The 23164-nt window shown below is 39.4% G+C and overlaps 3 protein-coding genes across 3 annotated transcripts; 2 read left to right on the forward strand and 1 right to left on the reverse strand.

The window, feature by feature from the left end:
• Positions 1–855: 855 nt before the first annotated feature.
• Positions 856–7017, forward strand: riox1 (ribosomal oxygenase 1). The gene is made up of 15 exons (XM_030721476.1): positions 856–996; positions 1123–1272; positions 1394–1536; positions 3094–3193; positions 3618–3731; positions 4027–4133; positions 4217–4324; positions 4699–4733; positions 5143–5321; positions 5655–5759; positions 5883–6024; positions 6141–6261; positions 6331–6430; positions 6523–6609; positions 6809–7017. The coding sequence occupies exons 1-15, from the start codon at positions 910–912 to the stop codon at positions 6866–6868; spliced, it is 1638 nt and encodes a 545-aa protein (XP_030577336.1). The 5' UTR covers positions 856–909; the 3' UTR covers positions 6869–7017.
• Positions 7018–7082: 65 nt separating this feature from the next.
• Positions 7083–10042, reverse strand: ndufb1 (NADH:ubiquinone oxidoreductase subunit B1). Its single transcript, XM_030721477.1, has 3 exons — positions 9954–10042; positions 7975–8119; positions 7083–7255 (listed from the first exon to the last, which is right to left on the reverse strand). Exons 2-3 carry the CDS (start codon positions 8112–8114, stop codon positions 7219–7221), a joined length of 177 nt encoding a protein of 58 aa, XP_030577337.1. The 5' UTR covers positions 8115–8119; positions 9954–10042; the 3' UTR covers positions 7083–7218.
• Positions 10043–10235: 193 nt separating this feature from the next.
• cpsf2 (cleavage and polyadenylation specific factor 2) lies at positions 10236–19516 on the forward strand. Its single transcript, XM_030721475.1, has 15 exons — positions 10236–10381; positions 10740–10906; positions 12356–12515; positions 12616–12721; positions 12813–12942; positions 13041–13156; positions 13289–13476; positions 13655–13945; positions 14071–14171; positions 14507–14710; positions 14814–14966; positions 15177–15399; positions 15703–16017; positions 17498–17632; positions 19063–19516. The coding sequence occupies exons 2-15, from the start codon at positions 10758–10760 to the stop codon at positions 19153–19155; spliced, it is 2364 nt and encodes a 787-aa protein (XP_030577335.1). The 5' UTR covers positions 10236–10381; positions 10740–10757; the 3' UTR covers positions 19156–19516.
• The last annotated feature ends 3648 nt before the right edge of the window (positions 19517–23164 follow it).

A 23164-nucleotide genomic window follows, 5' to 3' on the forward strand; every position in this document is an offset into this window, starting at 1 on the left:
AGATGGCTGGACAAACGGCAGCGACCGCACGCAGCAAAGCATTATGGGAAACGGTGTTACTACTACAGCGCCATCAAACACAGCAAATACGGCGAAACTGCGTCACCTGGTGCTCAAAATCGGTTCTGTGTAGTTTGACGTTATTTAGAATCGATTGAAAGTATTGATTGGGACAGGACATCTATCTATCTATCTATCTATCTATCTATCTATCTATCTATCTATCTATCTATCTATCTATCTATCTATCTATCTATAACAACAACAACTCAAATTATATTAACTCCTCACTTGAGCAAATTGGTCTTCTGTTATTTTTCTAAAAGTTTTTGTTTAACAGAATGCTTATTTTTTGACATTCAGACCAGACAAATAATAGATTAATAATTAATAAATATATACATAAACAGATGAGCTGATAATAAAGATAAATGTAATTTGCAGCCCTTCTACATTTCTTCATTATCTTTCAGGAAAATTTTTTTTTTGTTTTGGGGGTTTTTGTAAATTTTCTTGCCATCATATTGTTGCACAAGAATTTTTTTACAATACAATCTTCTATTATGTTATTAAATTTTTGTATTTTTTTATTTTATTTGCTTGAATAATACATCGTTACGTACCTACTTACTTATTTACATACTAAAGAAAGAAAGAAAGGTTTTTATAATTTGTAATATTGTTAGCCTTATTTTTCTTGTTTACATGTATTCCGTCTTTTTTTCTGCACCAAGTGTGTTTTATGTGAATGTTTTCAGTAATAATAATAATAATAATAAACTGGAAGCACTCGTCCGTAGGTGGCAGTATAGAGTCCATTAGAGATCAAATCGACGCAACAGTTGTAGAGGAAGAAGAAGAAGTCCGCCAGGCGTAGGAGTCGCGAGTTGATGATGCAACGGCTGTAAAATGGAGAGCAGACACATGTCAGCTTTTGCCTTGTATCAAAATTTGACACCAGACCAGCCTCCTCCGGCTAAGAAGCCTCCAGTGCAGGTACACACATTTAAAATCATGCGGGAGGTACAGATTGAATGTATGACTCACACCTGCACGAGGATGAGCACTGTCCTCATCTGCACACCTGCTCACGGCATTTTATGTTAACCTGTGTTTTTATAGGTGGAAGTTAAGAAGAAAAATAAAAAGGACAATGCAGCCGCTAAGCTCAAAGTCAAAGCTCAAAGAGCTGAGAGGAAGAAGATGCGAAAGAAGCTTCAGAAGCCTAAGAAGCCGACACAAAGAGAAGAGAGCCGTAAGGAAGATTGGCGTGTGAGTGTGTTTACCTGCTAATATGAAGAGGTCAATGGCGTTTTTAATCCCCTAAAAAATAACAGTATCAGTGGTTTTGTTTGAAAAATGTGTAAGGTCTAATAGAGTCTATATTTGTCAGAATCCGGAGAAGGTGGAGTGTGTGAGTAGTGAGCCTCTTGAGGCTTTGCTGACCGACCTGGCAAAAATCAACAACAGCAGGGAGAGAGCGAGCATGCTGTTTCAGTGGCTCATCAGTCCCATTCCTGCCAAGACCTTTTTCAGGTACGAACAGCTGGCACTTTTTATCTGTGAGGTCATTTAGCTGTGAAGGTGTTTCTGTTTTAATGTATTTTCTTTTTCAAACCTTAACTGACACCCAGTAATGTGGAACTTTTTAGTACATGCTTTAATTTTCTCCTGTCTTGATTATTGTAACTCACTTTTCACACGCATCTCTCATTCCTCCTTTAACTGGCTCAGAATGCAGCAGCTGGGCTGCTTACAAAATCACCCCTGTTCCTACTGCCCTTCACTGGCTTCTGGTGAAATAAAAAGCCTGACATGGCCGGGCTCCTACCTGCATAGCAGACCAGCTGAGGCTGTATTCCAGCATTCGGCCTCTCTGATGATCTGATCTTTTAACTGTTCCACGCTCTTATTTTAAATCCAGGGGTGAGCATGTTTTTGAGGTTGTCGCTCCTAAACTTTGGAGCAACCTTCCTCAGCCCACCAGATTGGCCAAATCTGTGGTTTGTTTTAAACAACTTCTGAAAATTCATTTTCATAGGTTAGCCTATAGGTTAATCTTCCACACATTATTTTGAATTCTGGTTCTTCTAATGTGTGTGTCGGGGAGTATGTATGTAGCCATGAATGTAAGACCGTGTGTTTGATTATGCACACATATTTAATTTATGGCTTTACCCAAACTGTTAAGCACTTTGTAACTGGGTGTTTTTAAAAGTGCTATACATATAAAGTTTATATTATATATTAAGTTATTCTTTACATCTCTGTGACTGTAAAGCCTCAAACAATGCTTCTTATTCCTCACAGATACACTAAAAGGTGCCTGAAATGCAAAAAAGCTTGTAGGGATTCATTCAAAACTGGCTATCTCTATAACCAGGGTATCTTTCTATTATCTGATTTCACTTAGCCTGATTGCTGATGTTAGGGTAAGTGGTTACACACGTGTGGGTATCAACTTGATAAATCAGCTAAGGGTTTGTAAATCCATCTGACCAAGCGCAAACAAGTCTAATGGCAGCAGAGTTGCTGATTTTACAAACAAAGAGAAAACTATAATATTAGAAAAATATAAAGAGGTTAAACACAGAGAGCAACACAACTGCTGCAGGCAAATTGTGTGTGTGCGGTGTGTGTGTGAGCTGTAAAGGCTTTGGTGAAACTGGAAAAGTGCTACTGTGTTAATAAAGGTTAGCCAAGAAGGAAAGCTGTCAAAATGGCAACTGTGTAAGTCAACAGACTTTTCAGTATCACTGCTCTAAGACATGGGAGAATCTGATGGCTGGGCTTAAGACAGTGTAAGTTTTTATTTATCTTCTTTTTCAGCTTTAGACCCTCTGTACAGCGGTCCAAGGGATCTTCTGGGAAAGGTGATGCTATTTCCCAGAGAACTGATTGGTCATTAGACAGTGATTTCCTACCTGTTGATCTCTATTCTTGAACATAAACCATTCTGGAGCAGGTTAGGTTAAAATAAACTGCCATGGTAATACTGAAAACCCATGGTTAACCCTGCAGTTACCTTTATAAGCCTAAATCCTGCTTTGCAGTACAGGCTTCAGGTAATGTAATATTTCGCTTTCTCTTTAGGGACATATGGGAAAAAAAGCCCATCTTTGTTCAACGTAAAAATCCTGATTACTACAAGGGATTGTTCTCCACAGCAGAACTTGATCGCATATTGAGAGAGGTAAGAAACCTGAAACTTTGCCCTCAAAGCAGTCGGACTCAGTGAAATTTGTTGTTGGGAATTAAAAACATGCACCGTTTTTGGAAATTAGGATTTTGGAAGAAACTGAGTATGAGGTGAGACAGGGGAAGGTGCAAGTGGAACCAAGTATTTTAAATTTCTGGAGACTGGGTCGATAAATAAATGCCATAATCTCCCCATCTGTGATTATTATGATGGATGGCAGTCTTTATTAGCACTTTAAGGATTTGAATCTCCTACTGGGAGAGTCACACAAATGTTTTTACCAAATTGGTATCTTTTTTTAAACTTCTAATTGTACAGACTAATAATGATCCAGAGCAGTTTGTTCACGTTTCTTAGTAAAAAAAAAGAGAAACAAAGTCTTGACTAGTTTACAATTTTTTATTTTATTTTTTTAAAGGAAAATGTTCAGTATGGAGTGAACCTGGATGTCACAAGTTACACTAATGGCAAAAGAGAGACACACAATCCTCCGGGGAGGGCTCTCCCATTCACTGCGTGGGACTTCTATGAGGTGGGGACACAGTGATGCAGGCTTCTGACTTATGATTATTTCTAATGCAAGATTATGATGATTCTGCATTTTTAATGTCCTCATTGCATTCCTAATAATTGGGCCCTTTGCTGCAAATAAGCTGCATTCACTTCCTCTGTGGGGATCATTAAAGCTTATGCTCATTTTCATATTTTCTGGGACCACCTTCATTAAGAAAAAAAATCAGATGTATATTTATGTATTAAGTCATATTTTCATTTCAATATTTTCACTGCTGCACGATAGAAGTCATCTTGATGTCTCCATTTCCCAGAGTGGCTGCTCTCTCCGCATGCTGAATCCTCAGGCTTTCTCCGCCACGGTGTGGAACGTGCTGTCCATCCTCCAAGAGCAGTTTGGCAGCATGGCAGGAGCCAACGTGTAAGCATTTGGGATGAAAATCTGTCACATGGCGGAATACTCCTTTTTGTTTTGGTATTAATGTTCGTGTTTTCTTCGACCAGATACCTGACACCACCTGGCACACAAGGCTTTGCTCCACATTATGATGACATTGAGGCTTTTGTGGTTCAGCTGGAGGGGAAGAAACGCTGGCAGGTTTACAATCCAAGGTGAAATACAGCAAGGGATGCTTTCAAAAAGAGCAGCACCATGTGAAAGTCAGACTTTTGCTACATTAATAATGTATATTAATAAATCCTGATTAATATATCAAACAGATTGTCTGGATATTGTGCTGTCATTAGTTACATTAGATGGGTGCTATTAAACTTTTATAGAATTATTTACAGTATGTGGGTCATGATGGATTAAAGTTTGATACAATACTAATTTAAAATTAATCTTTGTTTAGGGTCTCTGAGTGTCCAAATTTATTACACAGCCATGAAAATTAGTGTCAATTTAAGATGTAAAAGAAGCAGAAACGTCAGGTTTTTCTGCACACTGGTTGAGGTTTCTTTTTTTTTTTTTTTTTTTTTTTTAGGTCAGAAGATGAGGTCTTGCCTGTGCTTTCAAGTCGTGAGTAAAAAAAAATTGAAATCCTCAGCAGTTTAACAGTTGCGTTTTATTAGCATAATTATTTGATTCCTTTGGGTCTGAACCTCATAGGACCATGGGGCAGCAGGGGAATGGAGTTATGGGGCGGAGAGAAATTAGTGGGTTGCACATTATAGGTAATTGAAAGTAAGAGAATCACAGTGGAGTGGGTTTGATGAAGGAAAGAAAATAAATAAAGAAATTGTTACTTGCATTGCACTGTTACTTCTGTGCCTATACAAATTATAAGTTACTAAGTGCAAAAAAAAATTTTTTTCATCGTAGTAAAAAAAAATTTAGCCTAATTTTATTTGAAAACCAGAATTAAAAATAAGTAGTTCTAATGTGGCAAAGATTTCTCAGGGGTGACTGCTTTGTGATTCCTCTTCAGCAAACTTCGACCAGGCAGACATCGGCAAGCCGATCCTGGATGTGGTGGTAGAAGCTGGAGATCTTATCTACTTCCCTCGAGGATTCATCCATCAAGGCAATTGTCTACCAGACGCACACTCTCTGCACATCACTGTCTCCTCTTACCAGAAGAACAGCTGGGGAGATCTGCTGCAAAAGGTAGAAAAAATCTCTCTAGTTCCCTCTGTGATACGTGCAGATGAAGACAAAGGCTGAATTCTGAAACCTCAGGCATTAATCGGCTATGCATTAAACAGGAAGACTAATAACTTATACCTTCTTTCCTGCTGGCACCTATCTATTATTGGGAAAATAACAGCTAGTACTAATGATCTCTGGTGGCAAATATTTTCCTGTTTATTCTGGATAAAAATAGCAAGAGTACGTCATCTTTCTTATTCAACCTAAGGATCTTCTAAGTATACACATTTATCACTTAAAAGGTTATATTCACCAAAGAGGTATTTATAATTTGCTACCTTTTTTTTCCAGGTAGTCCCAGCAGCATTAGAAATTGCAATGGAGGAGGATGTGGAGTTCAGACGGGGTTTACCTCTGGACTACCTGATGTACATGGGAGTACAGAACTCTGACAAGGTATTTATTATTATTATTTAAGTGGTATTATTATTTAAGTTTATTTAAGTGGTCTTTAGTGTTTAGGTGCGGTCCTCGTTTTCTCCCTATTGCCAACTAAAGACAAAAGTTGTCCTTGTGTAGGAAGACTCACGCAGGGTGAGGTTCTTTTCTCACATTGATTATCTAATGAAGAGACTAAGAAATTACGCACCAGTGGATGCTGCTGTTGACCAGAAAGCCAAAGACTTCATTCATGACTGCCTGCCTCCTGTTCTCACTCCAGGTATGTGAGGGGGAAAAAAGTTATATTGTTGTATGAAAGTTTTTTGTTTTTTTTGGGGTTTTTTTTTTAACATGCTACATAATATAATGCGTTTTGATTCCAAATCATATCATCAGATGAATTGGCCAGCAGTGTGCAAGGAGCACCAGCGAGGTGGGAGGGTGGAAAAGTTAAGGATCTGGGCGTACACATCACTACCCAGACTCAAGTCAGAATTCTACGTGCTGAGTGTGCCAGGTAATGCAAGTAGAATTAGCAGTAGATTTTTGTTGACTGTATGTTAAGAAATTTTTCTTAAATTGCCAGGTTATGCAACGATGGAGATGCTGTTCATCTTTACTACGCCACAGACAACTCTAGAGTTTACCACAAAGAGGAGCTCAAGAGTTTTGAAATAAACCCAGAGGTAAAGATTGGTAGATGTGTGCTTCATCAAGTGTCAGGCTCTGTAAACTGTCCTAATGATGGGGTTGACTTGGTTTTTTCCCCCCCTCCCAGCACACAGATGCTGTTGAGTTTTTGATCCATTCATATCCCGACTTTGTGACGGTAGAAAGCCTCCCATGTGATTCTGCACAGGACAGGGTAATTATTACTTTCACACACACTCAGTTGTGTGTGGGTTTCTCTTTGCAGAAGCTTGTATGCAACAGCTTACCTTCAGTGTTTTAGAAAGGTGTGAATGTGGGTGCTTTTGCATATTGAAATCACTATTTGATCCTGTGGGTTTGTGATTAGTGGTTGATCCTTGTGGGGTTTTTTTTTTTCTCTTCCCTTTTTCCAGATTGCTTTGGCTGAACTGCTTTTTGAGAAGGGGATTATCCGTACCGCAGAACCTCTGTAGCCACAGCTTTTTCCTTGATGCTGACTGCATAAAGACATTCAAATTACTTTATACAGAATAAGATCTTCAGGGCAAAACACGTCTATCCCAAGTAGCCTTCCTTAGCTAAACTGGAAATGTATAATGCATTTGTGATTTTGCTGTTCAACTTCAAATAAACTTTTTTTTTTATATAAATGTTATGCAGCCAATGTCATTAACAAGTACCAGATAATTGTGATGAATGGCATCTTTATTATTGGTTGATACAACTCAAAAACAGAGGTACAGGAGTCTTCTTAAATATTGATTTGAAGACGCCGATTAATCGTTCACACCACAGGACACAGGCTTTCCAAGCAAAGGGTAGTCTACCTCCAGGTCACCTCCTCACCAGGCTTCAGCTCCCTATAAAAGGAGAAAAATGAGGTTTTATAACATGTTTGGCCTTCACAGCATAGTATGTTTGAGCACAGTTTGACACCAGAAGATAATCACTGGAGTTATCAGCTGAAAGTGGAAAATTGCACTAGATCAAAAACCTGGTAAAAAAAAAAAGTGTGATATGAAAACCTGAAGCCTCTTTTATGGCAACAAAGTGGACTTGCAGAGATATAGAAGACAGTTATTCACCTATTAACAGATTCTGGATATTTTTTTGAGGATAAGAGGAGTAGATGTAATCTTCATTTATAGCACTAGCATTTTATGGAAAAACACTCAAAGCAGTATGTGTATATACATCTTTAAATATGTCTGGAGGAAATCTTTAATTGCATTTCCATTTTAAGTGCACCATTGCGCTGTTGTCTTAAATTTACCAAATGGACAAGATAAAACACAAAAGTAGAGGACACGTTCAACTTATTATTAGTCTGTGTCCTCATACATGTTTCAGATATTTACAGTTTGGCTTTCATGGAAATGCAGATTCTGTGTATTTATAAGTTTGCTCTCTGCTGACTTGAAAATATCCATGCGCTAAACTCAGTAATAAATCCAGACTATGAATGATTGGATACAATATATGAATTTAATATAAATGGTATCTAGTCTTTAAATTCAAGAATCACCTGGGGGTGGGGGCTTGTTTTGTTTTTACTTGATGAACAGTCACACATTTTTACCTTTTGTACAAAGCACTCTTGTTTCTGCAAGCAGTCAGCTTCTGGTCCTGTTGTCTGTCAAGGTACCATCCAATAACAAAGCCCATGGGGACAAATATGTGTGCCCAGTACTCCCGGGCAAAGGTTGCCAAGTTCACCATGGTTGCTACAAAAAAAGCAAAAGACAAATCATGGAATGGATTTTATACTCATAAGTTAAGCTTATGATTGCAGTCAGAGATTTGCTTAAAAGACATTTACATAATAAGGAATACTAAATGAATGCCAGTATGCACAATAAATGATGCAAGAACATTTTCTACTTTTGCTGAAAAGCCTGATCTCGGAAGTGGCCAAATACTGATATGGCAATATCTTATTGCTTTCTTTGGTGATATATTATTGATACACTGGCACCAAATAATGCAGGGGAACAGATTCCCATGCTAAATGAACTAACCAGTTATTAATTTATGACTTCTAAATGTGACACCCAAGTGAATAAGAGTAAAAGTTAACTAAAGAAAATAAAGTGAGGGGAAATACTGTGGACAGTGCGGGAAAGCGAATCAGAAAACTTAAACTTTAATGCTATTTTACCCCCTCATTCAGTTACACCGATATCACCACACATTGTACAGTGCTGTGAAAACATATTTGCCCTATTCCTGATAAAGGCTCTCACTGTGGTGCACTGGAGACTTATAGATGCCGATAACTGTTTCTCAGCTGTTCTTGAGGTTCTTTAGATTGTGACGTGTTGCTTTTCGAGATATTTTAACCTACTTTACTTTGTCAGACGGCATCTGTTTAAGTGATTTCTTGGTTCAAATAATCAGTGAAATTGAATTCAACTTTCCAAAAAATGTGGTTAATTTATAATTTAACAAAAGGGCCCATTACTTTTTCACATAGACCTAAATAGGTTTAAATATATATATTTTACCCTTAATAAATGAAATTATTGTTTGAAAACTGCATTTTGTATTTAGATTAGATTAGATTAAACTTTATTAATCCCTTTGGGAGGGTTCCGTCAGGGAAATTAAAGTTCCAGTAGCGCTTTTTACATTATAGTCACACAAGCAGAGATATAGTTGGAAATATAGTCATACAAGAATGTACAGTCAGAAATATACAGTCAGAAATCTACAAGAATATGCAAGAATTTTACTTGGGTAAAATTTACTTGGGTTATCTTTGTCTAACTACATTAAAGGTTTTCTCCAATCTCAATGAACATTCTGTATAATGACAAGTAAAGGCATTCTATTCTAACACTGAAATTTGACGATTTGAAACGTGAAAAGGTTAGCAAAACGCGGTATTTAGGGGTAGCCTATTACAGGCTTACAGACATTGCAAAAAAAAAAAAAAAACTCTTAAATAAAAGTATATCTTTGCCATCCATAACTCAAAATTTCGAGTTAGGTATCTCAAATTTTCGAGTTGGTAAGTGGATGGATGGATTCCTCCCCAGTGGTAGAAACAAGCTTCTATGTATATCCGCTAATGTTCAACTAAAAATGACAGAGTTTTAATTTACTACAGACAATTGCTTTCACCATTAAGACTACAACTGAGACTCTTTAAATTTCTGTTTTAGGTTATACACTGTTATATGTTGACGAAGTGTTAAAACAGTTATTCATTTCAATCCTGCTAAAGTTTGACAGTTAAGGTATGTCAAAGAACAAACACACACCACGGTCACTTCAGTTATTGTACGGTAGCTATGCATTACATTCTGATACATACATGGAGCTGAATACTAAATAGCGACCACGTCTGCAGACATTTATTCACAAACATTAGTATCATAATGAGCAGAACTTAGCTAGCTAACCTGTCAGCTAGTTAGCATTAGCAATATGTGTCAAGCTGCAGTTGCGGATTGTTTCAATTGAAATAGTTACTGTGTGTTTAGTACGTAAAACGAATTAAAACGCACTTAGTCGACCAAAAAAAGAGAAACAACGCTGGAATTTTTAAAACATTACCTTCTGTTTACACCAGCCGCGGCCTTCAGCACCTCATTCACCAACCGAAGGACATCGGACTCTACCAACTGTAAACATGGGACGTGATCCTTCACATTTTAAATAATTAATATTAATGGCACAGCACAATTTATGGCTTATTAGATACATTCCAACGATGAATGAAAGGTGTTAAAGCGGATATGTTCAAATATATTAAGAAAATAAAATCAGCACAGTGTTTTAACATACAATTATTTAGTATCGATCCCACCAAATGTGGTATGCTCCTTTGCCCTCTCACACGTGATGCAGCGGCAAACATGTCTGCTACAGTGAAAAACGCGAGCCAAAATGGTTTAATTTGGGAATAATAGGAAAAAAAAAAAAAACGCTTGCTTGTTTTTCTATTCCAGAAGACAAAACCATATATTATCTTATAATTAATGGTATGATGCACGCTTCTTTGTTAGTTCATTTACATCCACTAGCTAGTACTTTACACTTTGCCGGGTAATCTGCTAACAACTGTGAGCTAACTGTAGCTAGCGACGAAAACTGTTTACATTTACCTTCCTTAGACTTTCCAGCTGCGTACATCACAGGCCAGATTTTTTCAACATTGCATTAGCCTTACGTACAGTTTAAAGTTAAAAACCAGCTGTTTTGTTTATTTCTTTGCTGATTAAATTGAACGACTGTGCGCGGAGTCGTACTTTTTAAGACATAAAGAGCCACGGAATTTAGAGAAAGTGGAGATGGTTTCGTGGTCAGCATAACATCCAAACACAATCTTCATATTTTCAGCGCGACAACTGAAGAGCCATGACGTCCATTATCAAGCTGACCGCCGTGTCAGGGGTTCAGGAGGAGTCTGCCCTCTGTTACCTGCTGCAGGTGGATGAATTCCGCTTCCTCTTGGACTGCGGCTGGGATGAAAACTTCTCCATGGACATCATTGATGCTATGAAGAGGTTAGTATATTGTTATTTTTTTTAAATGGCAGTTTTTTTTTTCTTTTTCAATTACTCGGTTTTTTTCTTATCTTGGTCAAGTTACAACTATGTGTCTTTATGAACTCATTAAGCACACTATACCCAAAGTGGTCTGTTTCACTCCACCCTGAACTGAATAGAAAGGATTGTGATTAACCTCTTTATTGACCTATCAAAAGTATTATAAAAGATATTGTCATCCATAAAATCCTAATCCATGGACTCTGCAGGTTTCTTTTTTGACTCTCGAACCACATATCAGACCATGGACATAGGTTTTAGAGAGTCTGGGGTTCATCTTCCAAGACATTTTGAATATCAGACATCTAATTTACCTCATATTGAATTTTTACTGCATCAGCATATCTGAGTACTTTGTTTCTTTATGCTTTAATTGGCAGGGACAAATACACGTGTTCTAATCTTTGGTCTTTTGCTGTCTCCTATACACATATATAACATGGATTTTCCTAATTAATATTTTAATAGCGATTTTGAAGATGTTAAGATTTTTGTTGGGAGAAATGAGTACACCAGTGGGAAAGCTCAGGTTGAGTGGTTTGGAGACAAAGTTAGAGAAGCAAAGAACATGTGCAGAGGAGGGGTAGTGGATATGTTGGACAAAGGTTGTTGAATATGGTGCTGCCAGGCAGGCGATAAAGAGGAAGACCACAAAAGATTTATGGATGTAGTGAAGGAGGACATACAGAGGGTGATGCTAGGGGTAAGGTGAAATGGAGGCAGATGTGGTAACGAACGGTGATTATTGATGATACAGTTTACATTTTGTTCTTTCCACCTAGCACTACTTAATCACAAACTAGTTGTTTTCTATCTCTACCTGTAAATGTGACATTTTCTAAGTCCTATAGTGCAGGAGTGCAGAATTAAAGGTTGTTTGTGGTTTTTAAACATGCCGCTTTTGTGTCCCAGTGACCATTGAAATTTAGATCATGCTTCAAAACAACTGCCCAAATAAGTGCCTGGAGGTGTTACCAACACGACCACCAAGTAGCAAGACTTTGACATTGTGATTATTTATTAATAGAGCTTTGCTCCACTAGATGAGCCAGTCAGTACTTAACCTTGGATATTTCTTACATATACACACTTAACTTAACTTGGTTTCATGAAGTGCGCACCTTCTAATTCTGAATGAACTGTGATTTGTCTTCAAGCTAGAGGAATCTGGAGGTCTATATTCTCCTTGGGAAATGTAAAGCTCTATAATATGTGTGTTTTGTTATTCTTGCAGCTGTTCAATCATTGTTTGGACTCCTTGTCAATGTTTCTTGTTCTCAGATCTCTTTTAACAATCATTGATCTCAATGAGACAAGACTGTGTGATTGAATAAAGATGAATTTAAATTAAACTGCTACTCTTTCTGGGATTTGAATTTTGTGTGATGCTCATTTTTTCCTCTCCAGACATGTTCATCAGGTTGATGCTGTGCTCCTCTCCCATCCTGACCCCATACACTTGGGAGCCCTGCCATACGCTGTGGGCAAACTGGGTCTAAATTGCACTATCTATGCCACAATTCCTGTCTACAAGATGGGGCAGATGTTCATGTATGATCTGTATCAGGTAAGAAGGGAGTGTGGGTAATGCAAGGTTTATTAAGACAGCTTTTTTTTTTAATGATCATTATTGTTTTCTTAAAAATTATTTTGTTCTGTCCATGTAGTCCCGAAACAACAGTGAGGACTTCACACTGTTCACTCTTGATGATGTGGATGCTGCTTTTGATAAAATCCAGCAGCTGAAATACTCTCAGATCGTCAATTTGAAAGGTGAGTGACCTCCAGACCATCACAGTTCAGTTGTCATTCCCTGTTTATGCACCAGATTTAACAGTGTGATTATTTATTTTTTACCTGACAGGAAAAGGGCATGGTCTTTCCATCACTCCTCTTCCAGCCGGTCACATGATTGGAGGTACTATTTGGAAAATTGTCAAGGATGGGGAGGAGGAAATTGTATACGCTGTGGACTTCAATCACAAGCGAGAAATGTAAGCAAAGAGAAAAAAGTTTATGTGAAATTTTATTTATTTATTTTTTTTTAAATTTGGCTCATTGTTAATGCATTGTTTTACTTTGTTTACTCTAGCCACCTCAATGGCTGCTCATTGGAGAGCCTCAGCCGTCCGTCCCTGCTTATTACAGACTCCTTCAATGCTACATATGTACAACCACGTCGCAAGCAAAGAGATGAGCAACTTCTTAGTACGTGTCAATAGGCACAGGAATCTTTAACACTAACACAATGACATTAATAGTATATTAGTTCTGCCATATATATAAATGGTTAGAGATTTTGTCATTTAAATTTGTATTTCATTTTTTCCCCTCCCGCAGCCAATGTGATGGAGACCCTGCGTGGTGATGGTAATGTCCTTATTGCCGTGGATACAGCTGGGCGTGTGCTGGAGCTGGCTCAGCTCCTGGACCAGATTTGGAGGACAAAAGATGCTGGGCTGGGTGCTTACCCGCTCGCTCTGCTAAACAATGTTAGCTACAATGTAGTGGAGTTCTCCAAGTCCCAGGTATCACTCATTAATTTTTAATATCAGATAAATGATTGAAATATTGTGCTTTTTTAATCAAAACCTTTCTGCCATTTTATCTAATATTAGTACAGAGACATAGTAGCAAATAATGCTGAAACTATAATTCATGTTTTTATCCAGTTGTCATAATTCATTAACTACTGATTCTCTGTAGGTGGAGTGGATGAGTGACAAGCTCATGAGGTGTTTTGAGGACAAGAGAAACAACCCTTTCCAGTTCCGACATTTGACCCTGTGCCACAGTCTGGCAGACCTGGCTCGGGTACCCAGCCCTAAGGTTGTGCTCTGTAGCCAGCCAGACCTTGAGTCAGGCTTTTCCCGAGAACTGTTTATCCAGTGGTGTCAAAATGCTAAAAATTCCATCATCCTGACCTACCGCACCACACCTGGAACCTTAGCCCGCTACCTTATCGACAACCCTGGAGAAAAGATGCTGGATCTGGAGGTGAGACCTGCAGTCATAATGCTGGTTTGCCCCACAGGAAGCACCTGATGCTAACAGGAAAAAACAAAATGCGTCAGAATGTCATTTGCTCCGTATCCATGTTTCAATCTTTCTCATTACAACAGGTCAAGAAGAGAGTGAAGCTTGAAGGCAAGGAGCTGGAAGAATACCTTGAAAAGGAGAAAATTAAGAAAGAAGCTGCTAAAAAACTTGAACAAGCAAAAGAGTAAGTTTCTGCAGAAAGAGTCATGAGATGACTCGTAGCTTAAGGGTTGCATGTATTTTCTCTGTAATGCTTTTGGTGTTACAAAATGTTTCATCAGTCAGTTCATGAGTGCAGGGTTTGTTAGGGTTGGGGGGGGGGCATCACAAATGCAAACTGTGGTCTAGACTGCAAATCTCAAACATGCTGTTTAAAAGGAAATCTGTGACTGTGGTATGAGTCAGAACACTTTTATGAACAAACATTTATATTCTGCTACTGAGCAAAAATAAGTTCTCTGCTCTTGGAGAAATTAAACCTTTGTGTACAGAATTAATGTTTGTTTTATGGGTTTCCAGGGTGGATGTGGACTCCAGCGATGAGAGTGATATGGATGATGATCTAGACACTTCAGTTGCAGTGAAAACCAAACACCATGACTTGATGATGAAGAGCGAGGGCAGCCGTAAGGGCAGTTTCTTTAAACAGGCCAAAAAGTCGTATCCAATGTTCCCTACACATGAGGAACGAATCAAATGGGACGAGTATGGAGAAATCATCAGGTACTCGGTGCTAATGCTCGAAAACATTAGATAATAGAATACACAAGGCCCCTAATGTGAAACTCTCTATCTTTAACAATAAATAAATGTTACCCTTTCAAAGGCTAGAAGAGTTTCTGGTTCCTGAACTGCAAGCCACAGAGGAGGAGAAGAGCAAATTGGAATCTGGGTTGACAAATGGAGATGAGCCTATGGACCAGGATCTGTCTGTTGTCCCTACAAAATGCATCTCAAATATAGAAACCCTTGAAATAAGGTCAGTAATCATTGGGATGTATTTTCTCAGTCATTATAGCTGATCATTGGCAAATAGTACAGTAGAATACACCTCCATGTCATTTAATATGAAGCTATGTGATGCTGAAAAGAGTTGTGTCTAGTCAGCAAGTCTCTGGTGAATGATTGCAATTCTTGCCATAACAAATGCAATGTTCAAAGGCTTGACCCCATCTCTGTTGGTTCACAGAGCGAGGGTAACATACATCGACTATGAGGGTCGCTCTGACGGTGACTCCATAAAGAAGATTATCAATCAGATGAAACCCAGACAGCTGGTGATTGTTCATGGGCCACCAGAAGCCAGTCTGGACCTGGCTGAGTCCTGCAAGGCTTTTAGCAAGGACATCAAAGTCTACACACCTAAACTTCAAGAAACTGTGGATGCCACAAGTGAAACCCACATATACCAGGTTAACCTCATTTATGGCCTGTTTAATTCTATTTTTAATACAGTGTTTTTAGTTGTCTCTTTTTTTTTAGATCTAGTAATAGGTGCATCTTGTACCTTAAATGTGCTTTATGATCTTAAATCTAAAATTCTGACTTGAGGCTGTAAGCCCAGATAAATCTGTCTCTGTCATGCCATTAAAAAAAAACAAAAAAAAAAAATTACTTGCACTGCAATTGAGCCAAAGACATTGCATAACTGTTCAAGTAATCCTTCCAAGACTCGCCAGTGTCTTCATCCCATTTTGTCTTCTGTCACGGTAAAGGTGCGATTAAAAGACTCCCTAGTGAGCTCGCTGCAGTTCTGCAAGGCCAAAGACACGGAGCTCGCGTGGATCGACGGCGTGCTGGACATGCGTGTAGTGAAGGTGGATACTGGCGTGATGCTGGAGGAGGGTGTGAAAGACGAGGCGGAAGAAAGCGAGCTGGCTATGGACATCGCCCCCGAGCTTGGCATTGACCACAACGCCACAGCAGCGGCAGCACAGCGCGCCATGAAAACCCTATTCGGAGAAGACGAGAAGGAGTTTTCTGAAGAGAGTGATGTCATTCCCACGCTGGAACCACTGCCACCAAACGAGGTGGGGGACAAAAATCTTACTGTCTAGAATGAGTTTGCAGTTATTTGTGATTTTTAGATTGTTAAAATTTAGTTTTTTTTTTTTAAAAAAACCCTTAACACACCTTAAGTTGTGTTAAGGGTTATGCAAGTTGCATACTGCATCCAGAGACCGTATATAAAAGCTGGATATAGGTATCATGACAGCTACCATATATTTCTGGCTTTGCCTTTTAAAACCTTGCGTTTGACATTTTGGCCATCTAAAACCATGCCCATATTTAGGCAAGATCTTGCAGCTGATGCACTAATGCAAGCTAGCTTGGTTAACAAGATTAGCTACAGTGTTTTTCATTATAATATTAAATGAGTTGCTAATTTTGGCTGGTGGAAGACAGCCGTAAAATTTGCTGGGAAAACCAAACAGCAAACGTCAGGTTGAGACTGACTGTAAAACTGAGGACACAGAATGTGTATAGGGTAACATATGACTCGCAGGGTTGCCCTACTGACCAATGGAGATGAACCTCCATTTTTTTTTTTTTGGTTTATTTCACAACAGCTGGGTGGGCAATTATTTTTCCTAAGGGGCCTCATGAGAAACTCGGGCTGTGGAGGGCAGCACCAATAATTTGAACTCAGTTCTGCTCGATATGAATTTTATAAGCTTATTGGTCTGCAAAATAACTGTGACAGGGGGTTGAAGAACACTCGAAACTGGCAACTGAGATCATAAACTCATTAGAAAAACATTAAAGAGGAACAATCAAGGAACAAGTAGAGAACATTTCAGTCATAGAAGTCGCCTCATGCTCATCAATAGGAAGAATAGCAGTATAAGGCATGTTTTTATTGGCTTCGCTTTTCAAACATAGAGCCTACATCCACCTCTTATGAACTGTTTTTTCTTGATTGGATCCAAATTGTGATATCACAAAATTATGCTTATATCTTCCAGCTCTAGACCTTTTCTCTTCATCTTCTAGTGTCAGACTACACATGAGCAAAACATATTTGAGTGGAGGACCTTAAAATATTCACTTTCAAGTTTATTTTGCTGCTGTGGAGTTGTTAGATATTTTTGAATGAGAGATCAAACACAGTCTGTTTTCCCAGTGTGCCCTCAAACATTTAGATGGGTCAGTGATGTTATATCAGTGAATAGTCCCACCTCTGACTGCGAAGAAAGCTAAAGAGGGTAGAAAGCATGCTAATTAGGGCGCTTTGTTTCGATTGAGCTCAGAGAGAATATGTGATCGGAGGGCTTGTTTTAGCTGCTGCTCATTTTGACAGGTAGCCTCATTTCCTTGCAGTAATGAAGCAGCATGAGAAGCTCGTGACATTTAGGTCCATGTAGCTGCTACAGTCAGTATTGTCCTGTTGCCATGAAATTCTATAACCCACTGGATTGTGATGGAACTGTGATAGTCTGTGTCCGAAAGAGTGCATTAAGAGTTCAGTCTTTGTAGGACCAGTTTGACCCTGTTTCACTCTTTCTTCAGACTCCAGGGCATCAGTCGGTGTTCATCAATGAGCCTCGTCTGTCTGACTTCAAGCAAGTCTTGCTGAGAGAGGGCATCCAGGCTGAGTTTGTGGGAGGAGTGCTGGTATGCAACAACATGGTGGCCGTCCGCAGAGTGAGTGTCCTTCCTTCCCATTGAGCATGCTAGATAGATAGAAAGTCAGTGAATCATATTAAACCTGGCCAAAGTTTCAAATAATGACAGCAGGGTATTTGTAAATAATCTCTAAAAACCAAAACCAAAAAATCTGACTTCAGGCTGTTCTAAATGCTGTTTCAAAGACTTTTTAAAAAAAAAAAAAAAAAAAAAAAAAGCTCCTGGCTCTTTATCCTTAATATAGTAATCTCAGGGACACAGCTTTGGCTATGAGCACAGAAGCCCCACCCACCGGCTGTTTAAACCTTCTGTTTGCAAGGGGCAGACAATTAGAAGAAAGATGGCTTAAAGCATCAAGTGAGAGAGCTAAAAACTGCTTGTTTCAGACTGTGAATGAACTGAGGAGCTGCACCAAGGCCTATTATAAGATAGATAAGAATAAGAATTATTTTGAGCTGCAAACAATGAAAAGTTATATTATGTGAAAAAGAGTTGCATAGTTTCTATAGGTAATGTTTTATTTAAAATGACCTACTTTGCATGTAGTCTTACCTTCTTAGGAACGACTTGCAGAGAATAATTTATCCCCACGACAAATAGACACAGCATCTCCACTGACATGAGAACTTACTGCCTTAGACTCTGTAGACTCTGAGCCATCAGAAGCAGCGATGCACAGTTGAAAATTGTCCCCATGAGACATACTAATAAAGGAGTAAAGCAAACTGAGCTTCTCCATTTATTTGATGATGTATTGTGGATCCCAGGCCGTTCCTTCCGGTGCACTGAGCACGTCATTTTAGATGTCATAAGAATGTCTGGAGCCGAGAGAAACACAGGTGGGAGCATCAGGCTGTAAATCTGCTTCCTGTTTGTCTTCAATTGTATTTGCTTGAACAGGAGGAAGAAAACAGGCTTTAGTGTTCATACTCTATAGGCCGCTGACAGTTGTTTTAAGACAGAATTGAAAAATTGAATACTTCAAGGTTTGTTTACCTATGCACAAATGATAAAATAGCCAAAGTGGTATCTTAAACACAAAGAGAAACAAATACAGCCTGCATAAGTAGGCAAAAGACCCAGCAGCAAATTAAAACATCTCATTTCAGACAAAAGATGCAAAAAAGCATCACAGGCAAAGCTTAACAACTAAAGGGAAAGTTGGAGTGAGCCAGGATACTAACAACAAACTGCATAATTGACGAGAACTTAAAATAGATGCAACCCAGAAAAGGAAATCAAAGAGAACTGAGACTCAAAAAGGAGTGTGCTGTTTAGCTGTAAAATCTTGATGCGAATTCATTAGCTGTAAACTTTCATCCAAGTTTGTAGGAAGGAATGGGGAACGCGCTTGTTTTTGAGGTCAGCAGTGTGATGTACAAGGCTTGTGAAACCTTGCTGTGCAAGGACCTGGATGACCTGTACACGTTTGCACTCTCTTTGTCCAGACGGAGGCCGGACGCATTGGCCTGGAAGGCTGCCTGTGTGACGACTACTATAAGATCCGGGAGCTGCTTTATCAGCAGTACGCTGTTGTATAGCAGCAGCAGGACACGCTGCAGCAGTACAGAGACGAGCCTTTACAAGGACTTTACTCCGAGAAGAAGCGTGTACCTCTGCCCCATGAGCAGTTCCGGCTGTTTCACTGCAAACTGTGTTGTATATTTTTTCTTTTCCTGTACCTTTTTATATTTTCTTTTTCCAGATAACCTTTTTTTTTTGTTTGTTTTAATTGGTAGTTTATCTCCATATTGTCAAAGGCAAATGCTTTCCTGGACTGACCTCTCTGTGTGAGCAAACCACAAGGTTCTTGTATTTCTACAAGTCCTCCCTCTGTGCAGCCACATACAGACGAATGTTTTGGGCCTTCAAATCTGTCATTAAAAACATTTTTTTTGCTTATTCACTCATTCATTGCTCCTTATATAAGGAAAAATCAAAAGGTTCTCTGAATCAAAAAGTTAAAATCCTTACTGGGCTGGTGTGTATATACTGTAGTGCTTTTCTAGTCTTACTGACCACTCAGAGCACTTTACACTACAGGCCACATAATCATTTCACAGATACTCATACAGGACTTTATGCTGTGCACTTAAACTCTTTATCTACCCTGTATTCACACCTACGGCCACTTTAGATTCACCACTGCACTTCTTTGGGCTGTGGGAGGAAGCCAGAGGAAACCCACACAGGCACAGGGAGAGCATACAAACTCCACACAGAAAGGCCCCAGCCTACTTAGAGTTTTGAATCCTGAATCTGGCCGATTTAATTTGGTAATCTTCTCTTCCACTTCTGTATGCTTTCACCCTCTGTACATTACAGGGGCACCAAGGGAAGGGAACAAGGCTCCAATAAGCAGTCAAAAAAAAGTAGCAGCTGCACTGAAAGTGGTCTTGGAGGTACAGGAGAAGATGAACTTGAAAGGGAATCTTTTCCCAGATTCCTGGAACGTCCTGCTCATAAAGTATCTTGGGCTTGACAATGCTCCAGAGCTGCATGGGACAAATATTTACATGCATTCAAATGAGTTCTGTCAGAATATACACCTTGAGATACATCATTTGCATTTTGAGGAACATAAACAAACACAAATCAGAACAACACTAAAATACAAACGGTGGAAGAAAGAAAATAACCCAAAAAGCAAAAACTAAGACCCTGATGGATACTATCACAAGCAAATAAAGTAAGTTATAAAACAAGTAGGCTACAAAGTCTCGTGACTAATTAACTTCTCTATGTGTAACCACTTTAAACTGGATTTTGAAAAAAAAGGGGTTCTATAGATAAAATGGTGAATATTCTTCAAAGTAAGCTATCAAAAAAAACTCCCATCAGGACAAGTCCATGTCAGATGGGATGTTTTGCATATGCTGCTTGCACTATCACTACACACACTGCTGCCTACTGGGTCAACCAGTTGTGTAGTGACACCAGATGGAGACATTTTTCATCTGTATGTAAGCAGCCTCTGAATACCCATATCAAATCTGCCCATGCAGCAGGACCATCTGTAATACAGCCCTAAGATGACATTGTCACCAACGTGATAACTGAGATTGAAAATAATTCTGCCTGCCTGTAGTGAGCCAGGATTACTGCTCTCTTTGTATGATAAGTAACTGTCTCACAGTAAAAAATAAATAAAAACTTTACCTACCTGGCTGTAAAAAATAATAATAATGAAACAGCTGAGCAGTTTGCTTTCTTATCTTTGTCTGGCACACATGGATATACAGCCTCACCTGTGCTGTGCCCCAGTGAGGTGTGACTGCTTCTATTAGAAAGCTGGGCGATAAGAGGGAGTGTTGAGGACGGAAGGGGAGGCACGGTGTCATTGCCGGCGTGATGTGTCCGCTGCAGCCGTGGTGGCACATTGACTCGGCTGATTACATTTGCAGTGTTGTGTGAATCCCCGGGGTAGATCCTTAACACAGGCAGCTGTGGAATGCCACTTTTATGGATATACCAAAACAAACCTTCTCCCCTCCTGCCTCCCCCCTCCCAACACTCCAACATCACACGTGCCGGCAGCGTGATATCACAGTGGTGGAGACTCCTCCTATTATCATAGCGTGCTAAGCAATCACAGGGGGGGCACACAGTCACACACATGCCCACACAGAGTAGCGGAGCGCGCAGTGTGAGGGAGTGTGTGTGCGGATGGATGATCATGTACATGGTTGGAGGAGTTGGACTTGAGCATGGATGGCTGGCTGACATGCACGCCTGTTTTTAAACAGTTGCATAACATACAGTTTTGCACTTTAGAAACATTAAATTTTAAATGCTCTTTTTTAATCCGTGGCTCACACAGATAACCATGTCATGTTCAGAAAGGCACCTTTATTTATTTCTTTCCCTCCCCTGCCTAAACCTCAGTAACCTGTGACAGACAGAAGCTGAGTGGGAGATGGAGAGTTAGAGTGGAGATGAGAAGGAGAGAGAGGAGATCTTCTGTGCCATAGAGCACGCCAGGCCTGCCAGTCACTGCTTTTCATTTTGATAATTGACCGGCAACGCCAGAAATGTCCATCAGCTAATCCTCTTAGCTTTCATAATGCTGACTCTGTCACAGAAGCCCCTGTTTTAATGTAACGAGCAGCTAAGCCCAGAGCACAGAGCAGAATCGCCCTGGGGCAGAGAGGCCGCTCTGCCCCCTGGAGGCCACTAAGAGAGCTGTTTTCTACTCAACAAGTGCATCACCAATCTGTCAGTCTTCAATCATTCAAATCATGAATCCATACCTAGGTTGACCACCCCTATACCTTTGAAGCTGTAGTCACTGGCACCAAACCACACTCAAGAAGGGAGCTTCTTGGTCATGCATACCCATTCATCTGCGTGGATTGGAGGATGAATGAATTTAATCCCTTTTGAATTCCTGGTCTCCTCACTAAGCAGACCACTTAATGCCAATGACATCAATGTAATAATGTGAAAAGGGGACACATTTCTATGAAACCACACAATATTCAAACATAACATAAGGCACAAAAATCCCATGATATCCCTCTCTAAAAATGGAACTGCCGCTCAGCCCAAATGGACATTGTGATGACATTTTACTGGTTTTGAGATTAAGCACAGGTTGTAAATGAACAGCAGTCATGACAAAAGCCTAGACATTTAAAAGATATGGAGAGTAAAGCCTTATGCACATTTATAGCTCTAAAAAAGATAACTGCATTATAAGATTCAGGAATAATTTTCAGGAAAATCATTTCCAGAAAAAAAACATTTTCTCTGCATTTAGGCATGTAGACATTTCAGTTCAATTCCATTTTATTTATAAAGCACCAAATCACAAAAAACAGTCACCTCAAGGCACTTTATAGTGTAAGGTAAAGATCCTACAATAATTTTAGCAAAAACCCAACAGTCAAAATGAACCCCTATGAGCAACCACTTGGCGACAGTGGGAAGGAAAAACACCCTTTTAACAGGAAGAACCCTCCGGCAGAAGGAAGCTCAGGGAGGGGCAGTCATCTGTTGTCATCACTGGGGGGTGAGGGGAGGGAGACAGGACAAAAGTCATGCTGTGGAAGAGAACCAAAATAACCATAATAACCAATGATTCAATGCAGAGTGGTGTATAAACAGAGTGAAAAGAGGTGAATGAAAAAGAAATACTCAGTGCATCATGGGAACCCCCAGCAACTAAGGGAGAGTTCAGGGTCATCTGATCCAGCCCTAACTAAAAAGACATGGTCAAGATGATCTGCTGATTTTCAAACTGTCAGAATGGGGATGAAAGGTGATTTTAAGTGATTTTGAACGTGGCATGGTTCTTCATGCCAGATGGACTGGTCTGAATATTTCAGAAACTGCTGATCTACTGGCACTTTCCCACACAGCCATCTCTGGAGTTTGTTGCAACATCAAGTATGAGAATTTTTGATACCTGATGCTGTAGAGTGTTTTGAAAACAAGAAAATATCCAGTGAGCAGAAGAATACTTTGAGCTGATAGAAAGAAACAGCAACTCAAATAACCACTTGTCACAACCAAGATATGCAGATAGGCTGCAGCAGGCAAAGATTGGGT

The sequence above is a fragment of the Archocentrus centrarchus genome, chromosome 24 (genome assembly GCF_007364275.1).
Source record: "Archocentrus centrarchus isolate MPI-CPG fArcCen1 chromosome 24, fArcCen1, whole genome shotgun sequence".
Lineage (NCBI taxonomy): Eukaryota > Metazoa > Chordata > Actinopteri > Cichliformes > Cichlidae > Archocentrus > Archocentrus centrarchus.